General features: G+C 44.1%; 1 protein-coding gene across 6 annotated transcripts in view; it reads left to right on the top strand.

Moving 5' to 3' along the window:
* Nucleotides 1-9,960, top strand: part of LOC118552157 (carbonic anhydrase 5B, mitochondrial-like) — a 31,412-nt gene extending 21,452 nt beyond the window's left edge. For all 6 annotated transcript variants that reach the window (XM_078065040.1, XM_078065041.1, XM_078065042.1 and 3 more), the window contains 4 exons: nucleotides 1,879-2,071; nucleotides 2,966-3,024; nucleotides 4,107-4,262; nucleotides 8,479-9,960. In XM_078065040.1, the coding sequence (XP_077921166.1) occupies nucleotides 1,879-1,931 (53 nt within the window). In that variant the 3' untranslated portion in view covers nucleotides 1,932-2,071; nucleotides 2,966-3,024; nucleotides 4,107-4,262; nucleotides 8,479-9,960. The remainder of the gene's footprint in view (nucleotides 1-1,878; nucleotides 2,072-2,965; nucleotides 3,025-4,106; nucleotides 4,263-8,478) is intronic.
* The last annotated feature ends 6,833 nt before the right edge of the window (nucleotides 9,961-16,793 follow it).

The raw sequence follows: 16,793 nt of genomic DNA, 5'->3' as shown, positions 1-16,793 counted from the left end.
TGGGGAATAATTTGTAGGGAAGTATAGGGAGCACATAAGGAAATAAATAAAAAATTTTTTTACAACATTTCCCCTAATTTAATTTTTTTTTAATGTTTTATTTATTTATTTGACAGAGAGAGACACAGCGAGAGAGGGAACACAAGCAGGGGGAGTAGGAGAGGGAGAAGCAGGCTTCCCGCCGAGCAGGGAGCCCAATGCGGGACTCGATCCCAGGACCCTGGGATCATGACCTGAGCCGAAGGCAGCCGCTTAACTGACTGAGCCACCCAGGTGCCCCTCCCCTAATTTAATTTTAAATATTACGTTAAAAATTGAAAGAAACACACTTCGAGTGGTTATCCATCAAAGAAGAATTGTGTCTTCACCTCCTGTTTAATTTCCGTAGGGAGAATCTGCTTCTCTCAGGATAAGCATCTTTACTGCTTTTGATGCCAGTGGATTTTGGATTTTCATATTTCCTGCAAATTAAGATGGAAGTGAACAAATGTTGATCCCTCACTGAAATGTTATCCTCTTTACTATATAAATACTTTTTCTCATCAAATAAATCCCTTTATTTCAAAGTAATATTAATTGCTCCTTCTACATAAATTTCTTCCTTTTCTTTATTTCTGTCTCATTTTGCATCAGATTGTCATATGCTTTTCCCAGTGGCTTTATTTTGCATGAGGAAACGTTTAAATATCGTAGGTTGAATAAGGCAGTCGATTTCTTTTGGAGCAGTCCTATAGGGTCAGGCATTAATCCTTTTTATAGTGTTTCAGCTGCACTTGGTGCATCATAATACAATCAAATTTCAAAGCTTTGAGGATGCAACAACTGGAGGAAGATGGTTTAGCTATGATAGGAATTTTTTTTTTTTTTTGAGAGAGCATGAGCGGGGGAGGAGCAGACTCTGAGTGTGGAGCCCACCGCAGGGCTCAGTCTCACGACCCTGAGATCATGACCTGAGCCAAAATCAAGAGTCAGGACACTTAACCCACTGAGCCACCCAGGCGCCCCTATGATAGGAATATTTTTAAAGGTAAAAAAAATCTTACCAACTTTAAACGTATACGAGAATGGAAAGATGGAACATTACAATATTGTTATTTAAGAATATTGGGATCAATGCATTGGTAAGATAAGCAATGCTTAAAGTACAAGATTGTTACAAATACATCCCAAATGATATAAAATGGTGCTGTCCAATATGGTATCCATAAGGCATGTGTGGCTTTTAAGCACTTGAAATGTGGCTAGTATAATTGAGGAAATGGATTTTTTATTTTATTATAATTAATTTGAATTTGAATTTAAGAACTAATACTCAGTTCAGTTGTTGGAAAACTTTTAAGAATGTTTAGAACAACTTGAGTATGTGTATCTATATTTTCAAGTAAAATATGAATCAAATATTTTTGATGAAAATTTAACATCTAATTTCATATGTGTTGTGTGAGTAAAATACACAACAGATTTTTAAGACTCACTGTGGAAAAAAATGGAAACTCAATAATTTTTCATGTTGATTACATGTTGAAATGACAGTCTTTTCAATGTATTTGGCAAAATAAAATATGTTCTCAAAAGTAATTTCACCTTTTTTAAAACTTTTTAAATGTGGCTCCTAGAAACTTGAAAATTTCCTTTGTGGTTTGCATTACACTTCTATTTGTTGGCACTATTATAAAAGGATAAGGGCAAATAATGGTTAAAATGTGAGATCAGTTAATATATTCTAAATGGCATAAAAAGATAAAGGCAAACAGCTATGGGAAGTGATCTGGAAAGGAACTAATATTTATGAGTGCTATGTAACTATGTATTTGCTAAGTGCTTCATTTGTCTTCACCAGAGGTCTTTGATGACGAGACTATCATCTCCATTTTTCAGATGAAGTGAAGCTCCGTGAAGTTCACTGCTTTCCTGCCAGGTCACACAGCTGACAGCTGGAGAACTGGATCGAAAATCTGCGGACCACACTCTGTGCAGGGCCTCTGAGCTCCTGGAGGCTCAGCAGGTGCAGGCCTCCTGCAAGCTCTGGAGGCAGAGTGTTGTCAGGGTGCCCCAGATTTGTTTTCATCAGGTATGGCAAGACACACAGACATGGGAATGACTGTCGTGAAAGAAGAATTTTATCCTACAGTCCCTAAAGCCGGAAGGCAGGGCCACATGGGGAAGCGCCAGAAATGGCCAGGAGGCAGAGGGAAGGAGGAGAAATGGTGGATGAGAGCCTGTTGTGGTTCCTGGGGGAAGGAGCGCATAAGGTAGTATAAGCGGACTGAAGATTGGCTACTTTGAATGATCTCAGTAGGTTCTGTGGTACGGAGGCTGTCCCTAGTTGTCTGCTACCTGGTCCTGGGGCGGGTAGGGCACAGGGACAGTGACCCGGCATGTCAGAGCCCGATAAAGGAGCTGCTTGGGCTCTGGATTGGTTGATTTCCTTATGAAGGGCACTCTCCCAGTTGTTTGTCCTCTCTTGGAATTAGCTCACCCTGGGAGGGGCAACCCCCCTAGTGTTGGGAAGCCTCAGATGTCAAAGCATCAAACACAGAAACTGGAACACATGGTTATTACACTGAGGCTCCAGGAATGAGCCCTTGAGGACGTGGGTGTGCGCTGAGAGCTGGGCCTTACCCGCTCCGGGTGGCTGGGAGAGCTTTAGCCACCAGTGTCCCTGGAGGCCAAGTAGCAGGGAGGCTGGGGTGGGGGTGGGGGAGGCGTGAGGCTAACAGAGCAGGGGCACCTTTCCCTACACACAATGGGCTTCAGCCTGTCCGCAAACCACCTTCCCGTTTGTTTTGTATCTGCTTTCATTCAGTGATGTTTATAACATCCTGAATTTTCAGTTTAAGTGCAGTTTCAGTATTGTAGATTGTTTTTAGGTAATCACCAATAGTCTGATAGGAATTCACGTTCTGTAACAATACTAGAATAAGATCTCATTTTAAAAAATATTTTCTCATTTATTGTTCTTTAGCTACACATCATGAAGAGCTACAGAAATTGGTGGACACTGTGCCGTCAATTAAGCATAAGGTAATTTTTTTCCCTAAGTCACTTGAAATACATGTTATGTTTAATCTCAGAGTGGAGACACTCACAAGGCACGTTGTGAGTTGTCGTGGAAGAGCACTTGCCACTTCATATGCGTGTTTTGAGAGCCCCCGGCCCTGGGACACCTTGCAGGGGACAGAAGTGGTTCTGTGGGTGCACGCTGACCGCTTTGGTTTTGCTGCCCTGCCCTAGCACTCGGGGACTCGGGAACCCAGTGCTGTCCCCTCCTCTGCTCCTTCTGAGTCCCTTTGGAAACACCCAGAGCAGCTCTGTTGACTCGACCTCCCATCCCACGGGCAGGGAGCAGAGAAGCGTTTGACAGAAACGTGGCTTGGCCTGTAAAGAACAATGACCCATATCCTTCAGAATGGATACCTTTGTCCAGGCCCCAGGACTAACTGTTCATGATTCAGAATCCCGAAGGGGCTTTTCCCTGGAGGTCCGCATCTTCTCTCTCTCCCCCCCCTCTCCCCCCCTCCCCCTCTCTCTCCCTCTCTCCCTCTCCTCCCCACCTCGGTCTCTCTCCCCACCACCTCTTTCCCTCTCTTTCCCTGTCTATCTCCCTCTTTTCCCTTCCCTCTCTTCTGTCTCCCCTTTTAGTCCAGGAGCCTGGCTCCCCCAAATTTGCATTGTGTTTTAGAAAGGAGAATTCTGTTGGTTTCTCTTGAAAAAAAGAAATTTCCTTGTTCATGTACCAGCTACTGCCTGATGCCTCCCAAAGAGTTCAGAGGAGACCACCTGCAGTAAACATAGAATGGAGGGAGGAAGTGGTTTGTGCCGTGTTCCCGTGGAGGACTATCAGAACTACACTGTTGTCAATTATATCTCAGTTTAAAAAAAAAAATCAGTTATGTCTCAATTTTAAAAAAGAGAACCTTGCACAGTTAATTATATATAGGAACAAAGCGTGGGCTTGACTCTGTCCTAAGGCACCCGGAGTTACCTGCAATTCCTCTAGACCAATGCTAGTCCCCAGCGTCCCCAAGAATCAATGCCTTGTCATCTAATTCCCGAGTGGTTTTCAGCACTGAATGATAGTTTGGGTAACCTCTTCTCTTGGCCAGGACATCCTTGTGGAATTTGGGTCATTTGATCCTTCCTGCCTGATGTCTGCCTGCCCAGATTACTGGACCTACTCAGGGTCCCTGACTACCCCGCCACTCTCCAAGTCCGTTGCCTGGATCATTAAGAAGCAGCCCATAGAGGTTGATCATGATCAGGTATGTTCTTTCCACATTTCTGTCTGAGGAAATGCTAGCCTGCCCATTTAAAACAAGGCTAGGCTCCAACTTTGGCATCAGTTTTTAGTATCTCATAATGCTTACACATTTTTATTAAGATGTGCTAACATCTTATCTCAGTTTGGACATGAATTTGGAGATATGTCAAGTTAACCAGAGACAGGAGTTAAAACATAGAAGAACATAAGCTTTTAGCTTTCATTTTTGACAGTAACATGTATTTTATATGTTATTATATGCATTGTGTAGAATCGCTATAAAAATTAGGATCTTTAAATGGAAAAAAATGAAGGCTGGAAGTGGATGTGTTCAAACTGGTTTGATATTTATTTATTATTGAAGTACAGTTGACACACAATGTTACATTAGTTTCAGGTGTGCAACATGGTGATTTGACAACCGCATATGTTATGCTGTGCTCACCCCAAGTGTAGCTCCCATCTGTTACCATACAAGTCTGTTACAATCCCATTGACTGTTTTTCCCTGTGCTTTTTACCTTTCATCCCCGTGACTTACTAATTTCAGTCCTGGAAGCCTGTACCTCCCACTCTCCTTCACCCATTTTTCTCATCCCCCCCATTCCCCTCCCCTTTGGCAACTATCATACAGAGTTAGAGTTCTCTGTATTTATGCAAAAATCCTTAATTTTCTTAAGAGAAACTTACTGTGGAATTTCAAGGTAAAGACAGAGCCTAACAATGTCTATAGAGAAATTTTATTCTAAGTCAGAAGTTTTGACTTGGTATTTGTTTTTCAATTAGAAACGAAAGTTTAAGTGGTGGTTACTATGTCAACACACAAAATGTTGTTTAATTCATAAATGAACTAAACTGTAATAATTGCTTTTACTTGTTTGTTTTGGAATTTTATTGATTAAAAAATTTTTACAAGAACAAAAGCTTCTAAGTTCTTTTTTATGAAGCCAAGATAACAGTGAAAGCAAAACCCACCAAAGATTGAACACCCCCCCCAAAGTAAACACTAAGTCCCAAAAGTAGTATCTCTCAAGAATATTTAGAAAATATTCCACCCCCTAAAAAGTAAACACTAAGCCCCAAAAGTAATATCTTCAAGAATATTTAGAAAAAAGGAAAGCTGGGGCACGTGGGTGGCTCAGTTGGTTAAGCGTCTGCCTTCGGCTCAAGTCATGATCTCAGGGTCCTGGGATCGAGCCCCGCATCGGGCTCCCTGCTCAGCGGGAAGCCTGCTTCTCCCTCTCCCACTCCCCCTTCTTGTGTTCCTGCTCTCGCTAACTCTCTCTGTCAAATAAATAAATAAAAATTAAAAAAAAAAAAAAGAAAAAGAAAAAAGGAAAGCTAAATAAAATACTAGAATCTACCAATACATCACATAGGATTTTTTCTAGTAGGATTTGTCCATGTAGAATTTTTGCTAGTAATGTAAGGATCGTTCAATATTAGGAATGATATAGTTACAATTAATAGGCTTCATCCCATCAGCAAAGCTAAAGGGAAAACTAATGTTTTCATTTTCATAAATTCCTAAAATATATTTGACAAAATTCATAATGTATTTTTTAAAGATTTTATTTATTTATTTGACAGAGAGCACAGCAGGGGGAGCGGCAGACAGAGGGAGAGGGAGAAGCAGGTTCCCCGCTGAGCAGAGAGCCCAACGTGGGGCTCGATCCCAGGACCCCTGGGATCATGACCTGAGCCGAAGGCAGATGCTTAACTGACTGAGCCACCCAGGCACCCCATTTTTGTAAAATTTTTTAATAGAATAAATGAAATGAGAATTCCCTGAGTTGATAAAGTAGACTGACCAATCTCGTCTCAGAAGTAAAGAGTATGACTAGTATGGAAAGGATATCTACTAACTGCACTATAATTAGCATATTAAATTTTAAATTGACTAAATTCTGGTAGCAGTCAATAAAGTTAGACAAAAAAAGATAAAGGAAATGAGAGAAACACTAGTGGAGTACCATACTAATTTATAGACATCAATTCCTTTGACATATGTAAATCACAAGATAGAATGGAAGAAAGAACCCTACAATGGAAACTAATAAACTAAAATACCTTGGAATGAACTTAAAATGTTAAAACGGAAACTGTCAGATATTCCTAAGGGACACAAAACACTATTTGAAATAAAATTCATACCATGGTATTGAATAGAAAGGTATCCTAAAGACACCTTTGATGTCAATTTTTAAGTTGTAATTTTCCATGAGTTGTTTATTCTCCATAAATTTTCTCTGGTCCCAATAAATAAATCAATAGTTACATTGTGGGGGCTGTCCTGTGTATTGTAGGATGTTTAGCAGCATCCCTGGCCTCTACCCACTGGATGTCAGTAGCCCCCCAACGACTGACAACCAAAACTATATCCATACAGTCTCTGATGTCTGGTGCAAGCTCACCCCTGCTCGAGCAACAACTAATGTGTGCTAATCTCTAATATCAGCTAAAACGTGAAATCCTCTACCACCTAATGTGTGAAAAGAAACATCGTCAATGGGAAATCGCTTTTAATTAATCAACACATTGGTTTACCAGTAAAAGCATAGGGGTGATCTACTTATTACTGCCTATAGGTCACCAGCAGAAGACTGTTCTGGAGGATTCTTTACCTACAAACCAGAATAACACCCACTCAGTTATGCTGCAGATGTGGGAAATTCTGTAGACATTTGAAAGAAAAATACATTATAAGAAATCAGTACACAGTGGCATGAGACTGTCCAATCTCATGCTGTGATCACCTGAAGAGAGATGTTAGGTATGTATGAAGAGTTTTTTCTACCATGAAAAATGTCTTAAGAAGAAATTTCTATCATAGGAACTTCTCTTTTAAAAATCATCTGCCTGGAGATCATTCCTTAATGAATTGGCCAAAAAAAAAAAAATTTAGCTGTGAGTGGAGAATGTCAGGGGTCTCGTTGCCCTGCACCCACCAGTTAACCACACCCCCTCATCCTGAAACATGTGGTATCTCTCCGACTTCAGAAAACTTCTGGTGCTCATAGTGATCTGAAGAGGCACCTGCATCCCAATGTTTATAGGAGCAATGTCCACAATAGCCAAAATATGGAAAGAACCTGGGTGTCCAACAGATGAATGGATAAGGAAGACGTGGTGTGTGTGTGTGTGTGTGTATATAAAATGGAATATTACTCAGCCATCAAAAAGAATGAAATCTTACCACTTGGCAAGGATGTGGATGGAACTAGAGGATATTATGCTAAGAAAAATAAGTCAATCAGAGAAAGACAATTACGATTTCACAAATGTGGAATTTAAGGAACAAAACAGGCTCATAGGGGAAGGGAAGGAAAAATAAAATAAGATGACATCAGAGAGGGAGACAAATAATGAGAGACTTTTAACTTATAGGAAACAAACAAGGTTGCTGGAGGGGAGATTGGTGGGGGGATGGGCTAACTGGGTGATGGGCATAAGTTGTAATGAACACTGGGTGTTATGTGCAACTGATGAATCACTAAACTCTACCTCTGAAACTAATAAAAAAAAAAAACTTCTGGTGCTTCTTCATTAAGTTATATTGAGTATCCTCACCATTGAGCTGTCCACCTCTCAGATCTGGATGGAATCTGTTGCCTGCTCTTGGACTCATCATTGGCTTCTACTTTCTCTCTCTCATCCCATCACTGGGGACAGCCCAATAGGTGCATTTCTGCATGGGCTTTTGAGGGAAATTTTCACCAAGAGATTGATTCAAAGAAATTAAACAGACCTTAAACCTAAACACTATAATCAGTTACCCAGCAGCCTTTAAATAGTGTTTTGGAAGTCAGATGTTATCAACTGTTAATGCAAAACATGACTCACTCTACTCCCGACATTACCAGCAGAAACGAAAAACAGAAATAGCATTTGCGTTCACAGAAAACACATTTTAGGAATGGAAGGAGACTGAAAATTATAGGAGAGTCCACATAACTCAACGTTGTCAGGGCTAAAACATAAATCATGAATGGCATTCACCATTTCCTTAAGAGCACAATTGCAAAAAGGGACATTAGCAACCATTCTGGAAGACGGAAGCACACATCCCCTTTACTAATAAACGTAGATTCTTCTTCCTTTTAAAGAGCATCCAAGTGCATTATGTTCATTTTTACAGTAATGAAGGAGAGTGTCATTCCGTCGGTTTTCTGTAATTTTCAGGACCTGATCGAAATGCCTACATTTTCTCTGTTTCAGTGTCAGGTACAAAAGCCGAAGCCCTCGTGGCCCCTCTGCCTAGAAGCCAAGCGCCTGGGACCTGCAGTGGGAGCTGGAGGTTCCCCTGTCCTCAGTAGCGGCAGGCGCCCGGGGCAGTCGCCACGTCCGCGGGGCCCTGGCCTGGCTCGTGCCGGACCCGTGTCCAGAGGGTTCCACACGTGAGACCCCACGTGCCGCCCTCGCGCCTTGGTAACAACGGTCGCTCTAGCCCTGCAAGTTCCGCGTCCGCAGACACTTAGGGCACTTGTGGAAGCCGGGTTTCCTCGTCGGGAGTCCCCGACCCCGCCGCACCGCGAACATGGGCAGCTACCTGAGCAGATACGTGGGCAGATACCTGGGCACAGCCAAGGCCGCGCTGCCACGCCCCGCTTGGAGGTGCCGGTCCCTGCGGCCCAGGCCGCCCCACCGCCCCCTGGGCCCGGTTCAGAGCCAAGTCATCTCCATCCACCGGGAGCGCTGGATCCGGCGCCGGCCCCGCTCCACCCTGCCGCCCCACCTGGACCACCCCAGAGTCCAGAGGCCGATAGTCCCCAAGGCCTGGAGGCGCTTTCACAGCAAGTCACCCCTCCACACCTTCCTGGGGTTGGATTTCTCTAGCAACCGTGAGAGTTTCATGAAGCAGTAGCTTTGGAAAGCCCAGAACCTCCTAAACATCTGGAACATGGTGACCATCAAAATCACTCCTGCTGAGCGCAGTGGGAGCTTCAGCAGGGGTCCACCCATCCAGGAGCAGCCGGACTCCTGTGCGAAGGAGACCCGGCTGAGGGCTCGGAGCCCGTGCAAGAAAGGAAAGAAAAGGATCCACAGACCTCTCCAGTTTGAAGCCCCCCACGCCAAGAGAAGGAGGCTGAGGCCAGGGGCCAGGCCATCTGCCTTCAAGCCTGTGTGGAAAGATGGAGTGGTCCCTTCCTTTGTGCCCAGGCCTGGGCCTCTGAGAAGGGGCCTCTGCTCCTGGGATCCTGGTGATGGAGAGGACGCCCACCCCGGGCCTGACCTGCTGCCAGGGCACCACCAGGCCACCGCAGAGTCCCCGGGCCTCGGCTGAGGAGCTGATGATCAGCACTCCCCAGGGCCTGGGCCCTCCTGCAGCCTGGGGTCCCCCTTGAATCCTCAGCCAGAGCCCTGCCCCCACCACCTCCTGAGACTCAGCCACAGTTCTTTTACCCGGCTGACCCCTGCTCTACCCCTGCATGACTGACTGACCCCACCAGTCAGCCCTCACCACCCCAGCAGGCAGCCCCTCCAAGCGCCCAGACCCACCTCCCCTGACCCTGCAGAGTCCACACTGAAGAAATACCGTTGCTTTCAAAACCTCTGCCTTCCTCCTGCCCACCCACTCCTCCTGCCTTTTCCCTGGAAACACTCTTAGCAGGAAGGCATGCTTCTCCCCTATTTTCCCAGTTTCTAGAGGAAAACGGTGTTCTTATTTTTAAAATAATAATAAACAACTTCATTATCATACAGAGTGTCTTTGTCTTTCTTGCAAAGGTACATGTATTAGGATTTCGTCTACACCATGAATTCTCTACCCTGGCACGGTAAACATTTGGGGCCAGATAATTCTTTGTTGTTCGTTGGGTGCTGTCCTCTGCATTGTAGGGTTTTAGCAGAATCCCTGGCCTCTATCCTCTAGGGGCCAGCAGCATACCCACATTGTGAAAATACAAAAATATTTCCAAACATTGCCATATATTCCAGAGGGAGGTGGAGAGGGTGGAGTGGGGGGGGCGGGGGGGCAGGAAGCACTCAAAAAACAAAGCACCACATTTTTAAAAAATTTAAAACACAGCAAAGATACAGAGATGAACAAACCGAAGTGGTACATGTTTGGCCAAAACATTTCCCCCCGGTTTGGAGAATGCTGTGGAGTGTGAATGATTCAAATAGATTGGCCCTATTAATCATCAGAAAATAATTTTTTAAAAAATAAGCTACTCTTTCAAGCTTCTCAGGTTGGCAAAATGAAAATGCTAAATACTATGAAATGCTGGTAAAGATGCTGAGAATTGGAACCCCAGGCAGTGGTGTGGGTGTGAATCTGCAGCAGGACTTGGAAGTGTTTCCTAGAGCAGAGTGTGACTATGAGAACCTCTCCTCCACGGGAGTGTACACACACCATACACCACACACCCCACACACACCCCGCATACACCACACACCACATGCACCCCACACACACACACCATACACCACACATCACACACACACACCCCAAACACACACCACCCCACACATCACACACACACACCACCCCACACAACACACACACACCCCACACACACACACAGTGGTGAGGATGTTCTTCCCAGCACTCTGTCAGAGCAGAGAACTGGAACAACCTAAATGCCCACCCACAGGGGGATGGATAAAGCAAACATGCTATGTGCTATGAAGGGAATACTGTTCCACAAATTGAAGGAAAGAAGGAGCCCAAGGATTCTCCACTCGTGGGCTACTGGGCCACGTAATTCTCTGCATTGCAGGATGTTGAGCGGCACACCGGGCCTCTGTCGCCCGGATATCAATAGGACCAGCTCCAGTGGTGACAGTCAAATGCATCTCCAGACACTGCCAAGTATCTCCAGAGGGACAAACATCACCCCCAGTTGGAAATCACTGAACTCCATATTTTTAACGACAGGTTACATCTCAAAATACACTGCTGAGTGGAAAAGATGGGGAGTGGTATATTATGTGTAGCACACACCATTTATAGATTTTAAACAAATGCAAAGTAATATTGCTGGATTAATGGAGAAGCCAGGAACTGGGTAAGAGGTCATCTGGACGCTTTGCCTGCATTGTTCTTTCCATCTAAAGCCTCTTTAAATCCTGTTCAAACATGAATTTCACGGCATCCCCCTTTAGAGAGTCAGAATAAACAAAGCAAAGTCTCTCTCCCATGGAGCTTGCTTTCTAAGGGGGTGCAGAGAGAAGATAAACAACTAAATAAATGGACACACTGGCAGGTGTGGAGAAGTGCTATAAGGAAAAATAAAGGAGGAAGGACATATACAAGTCCACCAACACAACCGTGACCCCACGTACTTTCCCCATCACTGTGGAACTACACCATCCTTTACTACGAATTCAAGTTCTTTACTCGGGGTTTCCATTGGTGGCAACTCATGCTTTCGTGTAGCACCTCGGCAAAGAGATTGAAAATATTTTATCTACCTAGATATAAAGATTTCTAGAAGATTCAAATTGTTGCCGAAAATATTAAACTCAACATTTTCAGTATTGACAGTTACTGTTAGATACAAAATGTCCTGGACTGAACCTCTAGAAATCAAGTTTGTGTTTTGAAGTTTACTACCTGCCATTTGCTAGACTTGAGACAAGGCATTTCACTCTACATGAGTTGCTAGAAAGGGCTTGAGATCTAGTGTGTCCACAGGGTGCTGGTGGTATTTTGAGTAGGAGATTCCTAATTACATGGGACTGTCCTGAGCTTAGCACCATGTTGATTATCTCTCAGCCTTGCCGTCTAAATGCCACAACACTCTCCAGGCATAGATGTAGTCCAAAACACACATTTCCATATGCTACCTGGATGGGGTCAGAACCGTACCCACATAAGAAACACTTATAAACCTCCTCCAAAGTGTCAAGGTCCTGAAAACCAAGGCAGACCAAGTTCATGAAAACCAAAGGAAGATGGAGAAACTGTCTCCATCGCTCGGGTGATCACCGAGGAGGCATAGATTCTGGAACAGAAGAAGGACATTAGAAAAAAGGGAAGTAGGTCTGAAAACTTCCATTAGTTTAATAATATTGAAATAATGATAGTTCCTTAATTTTGATATATCTATCATGGTTATTTAAGATAATAGCATTAGGGAAATGAGTGAAGAGTCTAGAGCAGTTTCTCAAACTCAGCACTATTAACATTTTAGACTGGGTAAGTCTTGCTTGTGGGAGGCTGTCTATTCTTTTGTAGGATGTACGCCACATCCCCAGCCTCTACACGCTCGAGGCCAGTAGCACGTCCAATTGTAATACCAGAGTACCTCCAGACAGTTCGAAATATCCTCAGGAGCAGTGGAGGGAAGAAGTCCCTCAAGGTTGAGGACCATTGGTACACAGGATCTCTCTATATTATCTCTGCAAGTCTTTTGTAAATATATCTGTATTTTTTCTAATTAAATACATACAAATACAGGAGCAAAGCAGGTGGTTTTAAAGTAGCCTTTGTACAGTAATATGAGCTACAAGAATAAAACAAGGCAATAGATTAATAATAGTTTTACTGGTTTCCTTGATGAAGAGATAACATACAAATGTACTCTGAAAATAAGAGTCATATTCAAATGAAGATACTGGCATCCATCAGCCTAACGGTGGTCTTAATAATTATGTAAAATTTTTGGAAATTACATATGTTCAAATGTATCAAGGATTTATCAGGGAGCCTCCCACTGTACTAGTGTCCATGAAGCACTCTTTCCATCACCTCTCCAAGATTCATAGAGGGAAAGGGGGGAGTAATATTCACTGCTGAGGGTCTTCAACTAGAGAATATTAAGTATCCTCCCGACATAGTAGTTCCTCCGGTAAAAGAAGTCTAGGATTTTTAGAAAACAAAAAGTAACCTTCTGCTCAACAAAGACCAACCACAGAAATACAATGACTGAGAAGTGTTTATATTTTGTTCAGATACAGGCAGTTGAAGTAGTAATGAGTAAGCCCACTTCCTAAAGGAACGAGGTTGTGGGAAAGGCCAGGGGAGAGCACAGCCTGCTTCTGGAGACAGCTGTAAGGCAAAGGCTGTAGAAGAAGACAGAGAAACTCATGGGCTGGCGCTTCCTCCTTGTTCGGATGATGCTCTGAGAAATGAACCATGATGTCTTGGTTCCCCCAAGAGTGAGAAACTGAGGACCAACAAGAGCTAGAACCCAGGCAGTCCAGAGCTACTTCTGCTATGGTGACTGACACTAGATCCAGCAGGAGAGTCTCCACTGTGGTGGAAGAGGGAGAAACGGGTGGGTGGGCACTGTTTCCTTGTGCCCTTGGTTTAAGAACCTGGATGGTAAGCATGCTTCACTCACTCACAAAAGTGTACTAAGAACTAGCATAGATTAGCCAACATGGTTAGGGATGGTGAGGAAAAGAGTTCCTACTGCAAGGGCTTTTAGAGCCCATGACACTTCCCCAAAGTGCAGGAGTGTAGTGCTAAGACCCTTGAACACCAAGGTCACAGTGTCTTGGGCCAACCAGAAGATTAAAAACCAAAGTAGAGGCCAGTAATTCCTGAGATGCCTGAATTGGCTCACAAGATTCCATACCCCATCTGAGAATAGACCCAGCACAGTCGGGAGGGCAAAAGGCTTCTAGATTTCATGTGGTTTGTCCACAGTCCTTGTCACGAGGGTCTCTAATCCTTGCCCTGATATGAACTTCATTGTCTCCAAGCAAAGAACACCCTTTTTAATTTTATCAGCTGCAGAGTCACCTGGGAGACTATCAAAAATACTTAGTTTATCTGCAACACAAGGCTTCTCTGGGCCCTGGGACATGACATGGGGCAAGGCCCAAGCCTGTGCTGCACTGTGAGCCCCTGCATTCCTGCAGTGTGGCCCGTGTGGACACTCGGGGAGGGGTTGTGAAATGGATGGATGGATGGATGGATGGATGGATGGATGCGTGGATGCATGGATGGATGGATTAATGGAATGGAGAAATGAACTCCATTGTTTCTATGATATTCCAAGAGTGACAAACTGAGAAAGTAGATTGGGCCAACACCAAATAGGAAAGGGGGGAATGAAAGGAAGGAGATTTCTTCCCCAAAACATTGTTTACTCAACCACAGCTATTCAGACAACGCATAATACCTGAGCTCTCTAGCAGAAGAGCACTCCTGAATACAGTGCAGATGGGGGTAGCCCAGAGGAAGTGTCAGTGTGGGGGAAGTTGGTACTAAAACGGAAGTAACATGAAGCCTGATCCTATAGACCAGTCATGATTTACGTAGCAACGAAAGGGTATAAATTCTTCCCATTCTTCGGTTATGTACAACTAGTGTGACTTTTCCCTGGTCTTTCTTCCAAATGTGACCACACTGAATGTCGTCTAAGATTTACACAGAATGAAAACTTAAACAACAAGCAGTTACTGGGATACACTTGTCTATGTCAAGTTTCTTTTGATGTATTCAGTAAACTGAAATGCTTAAACCTTAAAAGTTCTCATCATAAGAACAAAAATTCTAAAACTACGTATAGTGACAGATGGTAACTAGACTTCTTGTGGGGATCATTTTGCAGTTTATACAAATATCATTTCCTTATGTTGTCCACCTGAAACTAATGGAATGCGGTAGGTCAGTTATACTTCAATTTAAAAAACTAAGTAAATAAACTGAAATGCCAGGAGCACAACTAAATAGAAATCCTACATTTTCAAGATTGTAAATATAGGTGGTCTGATGGAATTATTGGAATTCACTTCAATAATCATTTTGTCCAACTCTTTTACAAAGTGCTAATATTTATACATATTCAAATGGCTTCTCGAGTAAATCCTTGAAAAGTTAAAAATGTCTATTCCCTTTTCTCAAGTGTGGAAAGCCCTGGTTTTATATTAATCCTCTACGATTTGGCTCCACTGCCATTTCTCATCAATGGCGCCAGACAGGGCCAACTGCATCCAAGGGGTGGTAAGAATCAGGCTCTTGTTTCTGGAAATCAAAGGACTAAATAGGAGCTGGGATGCTGTTTTACAAGCACAGGGCCATTAGTCCCCTTACTGTGGATACAACAGCACGTTGTTCCTTTTAGATCACAAGACTTATCCTTGAATAATTAGGCAGAGGAGGAAATCCATTCCATGCCCTACACCATGGAATTCAGAAAGAAAATGCCATGCCTGGGTTAAACTTCTCCCTCTCTTGCTAAAAGTGATAAATTACCCTAAAAGCCAACACTTGAGCAAACTAGGCAGGTACATTTCCCAACTTACTTGGGAAGTAGACTAGGATTTAACCTTAGATTACATTTCCCTAGAAACTACCTTCAACATTTAAAAGTTTCTCTGAAACTATTTTACTAAGCCTGGCCTACACCTTATTGTAATAACGTGAAAACACCTAGTTGGCATCTTCTTCAAATTCACAAGAAATCTTCACATAACCTGACCTGATGAAACCAGAATTTTCTACCATTGAAATTTTTCCATACATCTTCCATTCTGCTTGTAAGGAAATCCAGGAAGTACCAAGAAAACCACTTGATATCAGGATTTAAGTAAGGACTTCAAAAGAATTGTCTTGTTTTGGTCACATTTAGTCTACCTTCCTATCATTTCTCCCAGGCCCAGCTTCCTCGGTGTGGGCGCTATGCCCTGTGAGACCTGGTTTTATCCATCATCCTAATCTCAGGGCCGAGCACGCAGGAGGCTTCAGTAGAGGTTCTTCAATTCTATGGATTGAGCCGTAGCCATGCAGGTCAACAGGCTGGCCTCAGTAGACCGCAATGCACAAAGAGGTTTCTGTTTCTCACACCTTTGCCTTGGGCTGCTCTATCAGTTCTTTCTGCGTCAGTCCTTGACAGCATCTCAAGCAAATGGTGTAGCTTTCCAGTCACTTGTACTTATGAAAGAGTTCAGGGCAGTCGAATCAAAACTCGGATCAAAACTGTCTTCCTGCCTCTGACACACAGCTGCTCTCCCTCCAGCAGGGATGTACTCTCCACTGATGTACTCTCCGTGCACACTCCCCCCTCCATGTCTCCCCTTCCGTCCCCCCTCCCCACTTCATTCTCGCTCCTTTAGGGATGGAAAGGAAGATGGGAGAGGGCTGTGGGCATCTAAAGAAGGAAACAGCAAAGTTCTCTTTCCTTAGCCAGGGTTCTTTGTGGATCCCCCAGGCTGTTCCGCCGTCCGGGGTCCTCTGCTCCGCTGTGGTGGGCGTCCTCAGGTTCTCCATTCAGACTGTCTTGTGGGGCCTCTGCAGACCTGTCTGGGCACCTCTGCACTGCATCCTCCCTGACGTGGGCGATGCGCTCTGACCAACATCCTCCATCCTACCCTCTACTCGGCCTCCAGTGGGGCACTTCCAGCTTCACTCCCCTGCCTCTTCTTGGCCCTGCAGGTGGTTCTCAGCCCCAAAGGCAGGGACTCCATCCACCTCCCTCCAGCAGCCTCCGCTTGGTCCCAAGGATACACTGGAGGGCAGGCGGCTTGCAAAGCTGTCCTCTCTCACCCAGTCACTGGAGCTTGAATCAGCCTTCCACCTTTAGACTTCTCCGGCTACAAGGCAGGCCCCAGTTTCTGTTCCATGGTACACCCTCAGT

Source organism: Halichoerus grypus, chromosome X (genome assembly GCF_964656455.1).
Source record: "Halichoerus grypus chromosome X, mHalGry1.hap1.1, whole genome shotgun sequence".
NCBI classification, from domain to species: Eukaryota; Metazoa; Chordata; class Mammalia; order Carnivora; family Phocidae; genus Halichoerus; species Halichoerus grypus.
Note: the sequence above shows the minus strand (reverse complement) of the source record. Positions and strands in the feature narration are given on the sequence as shown.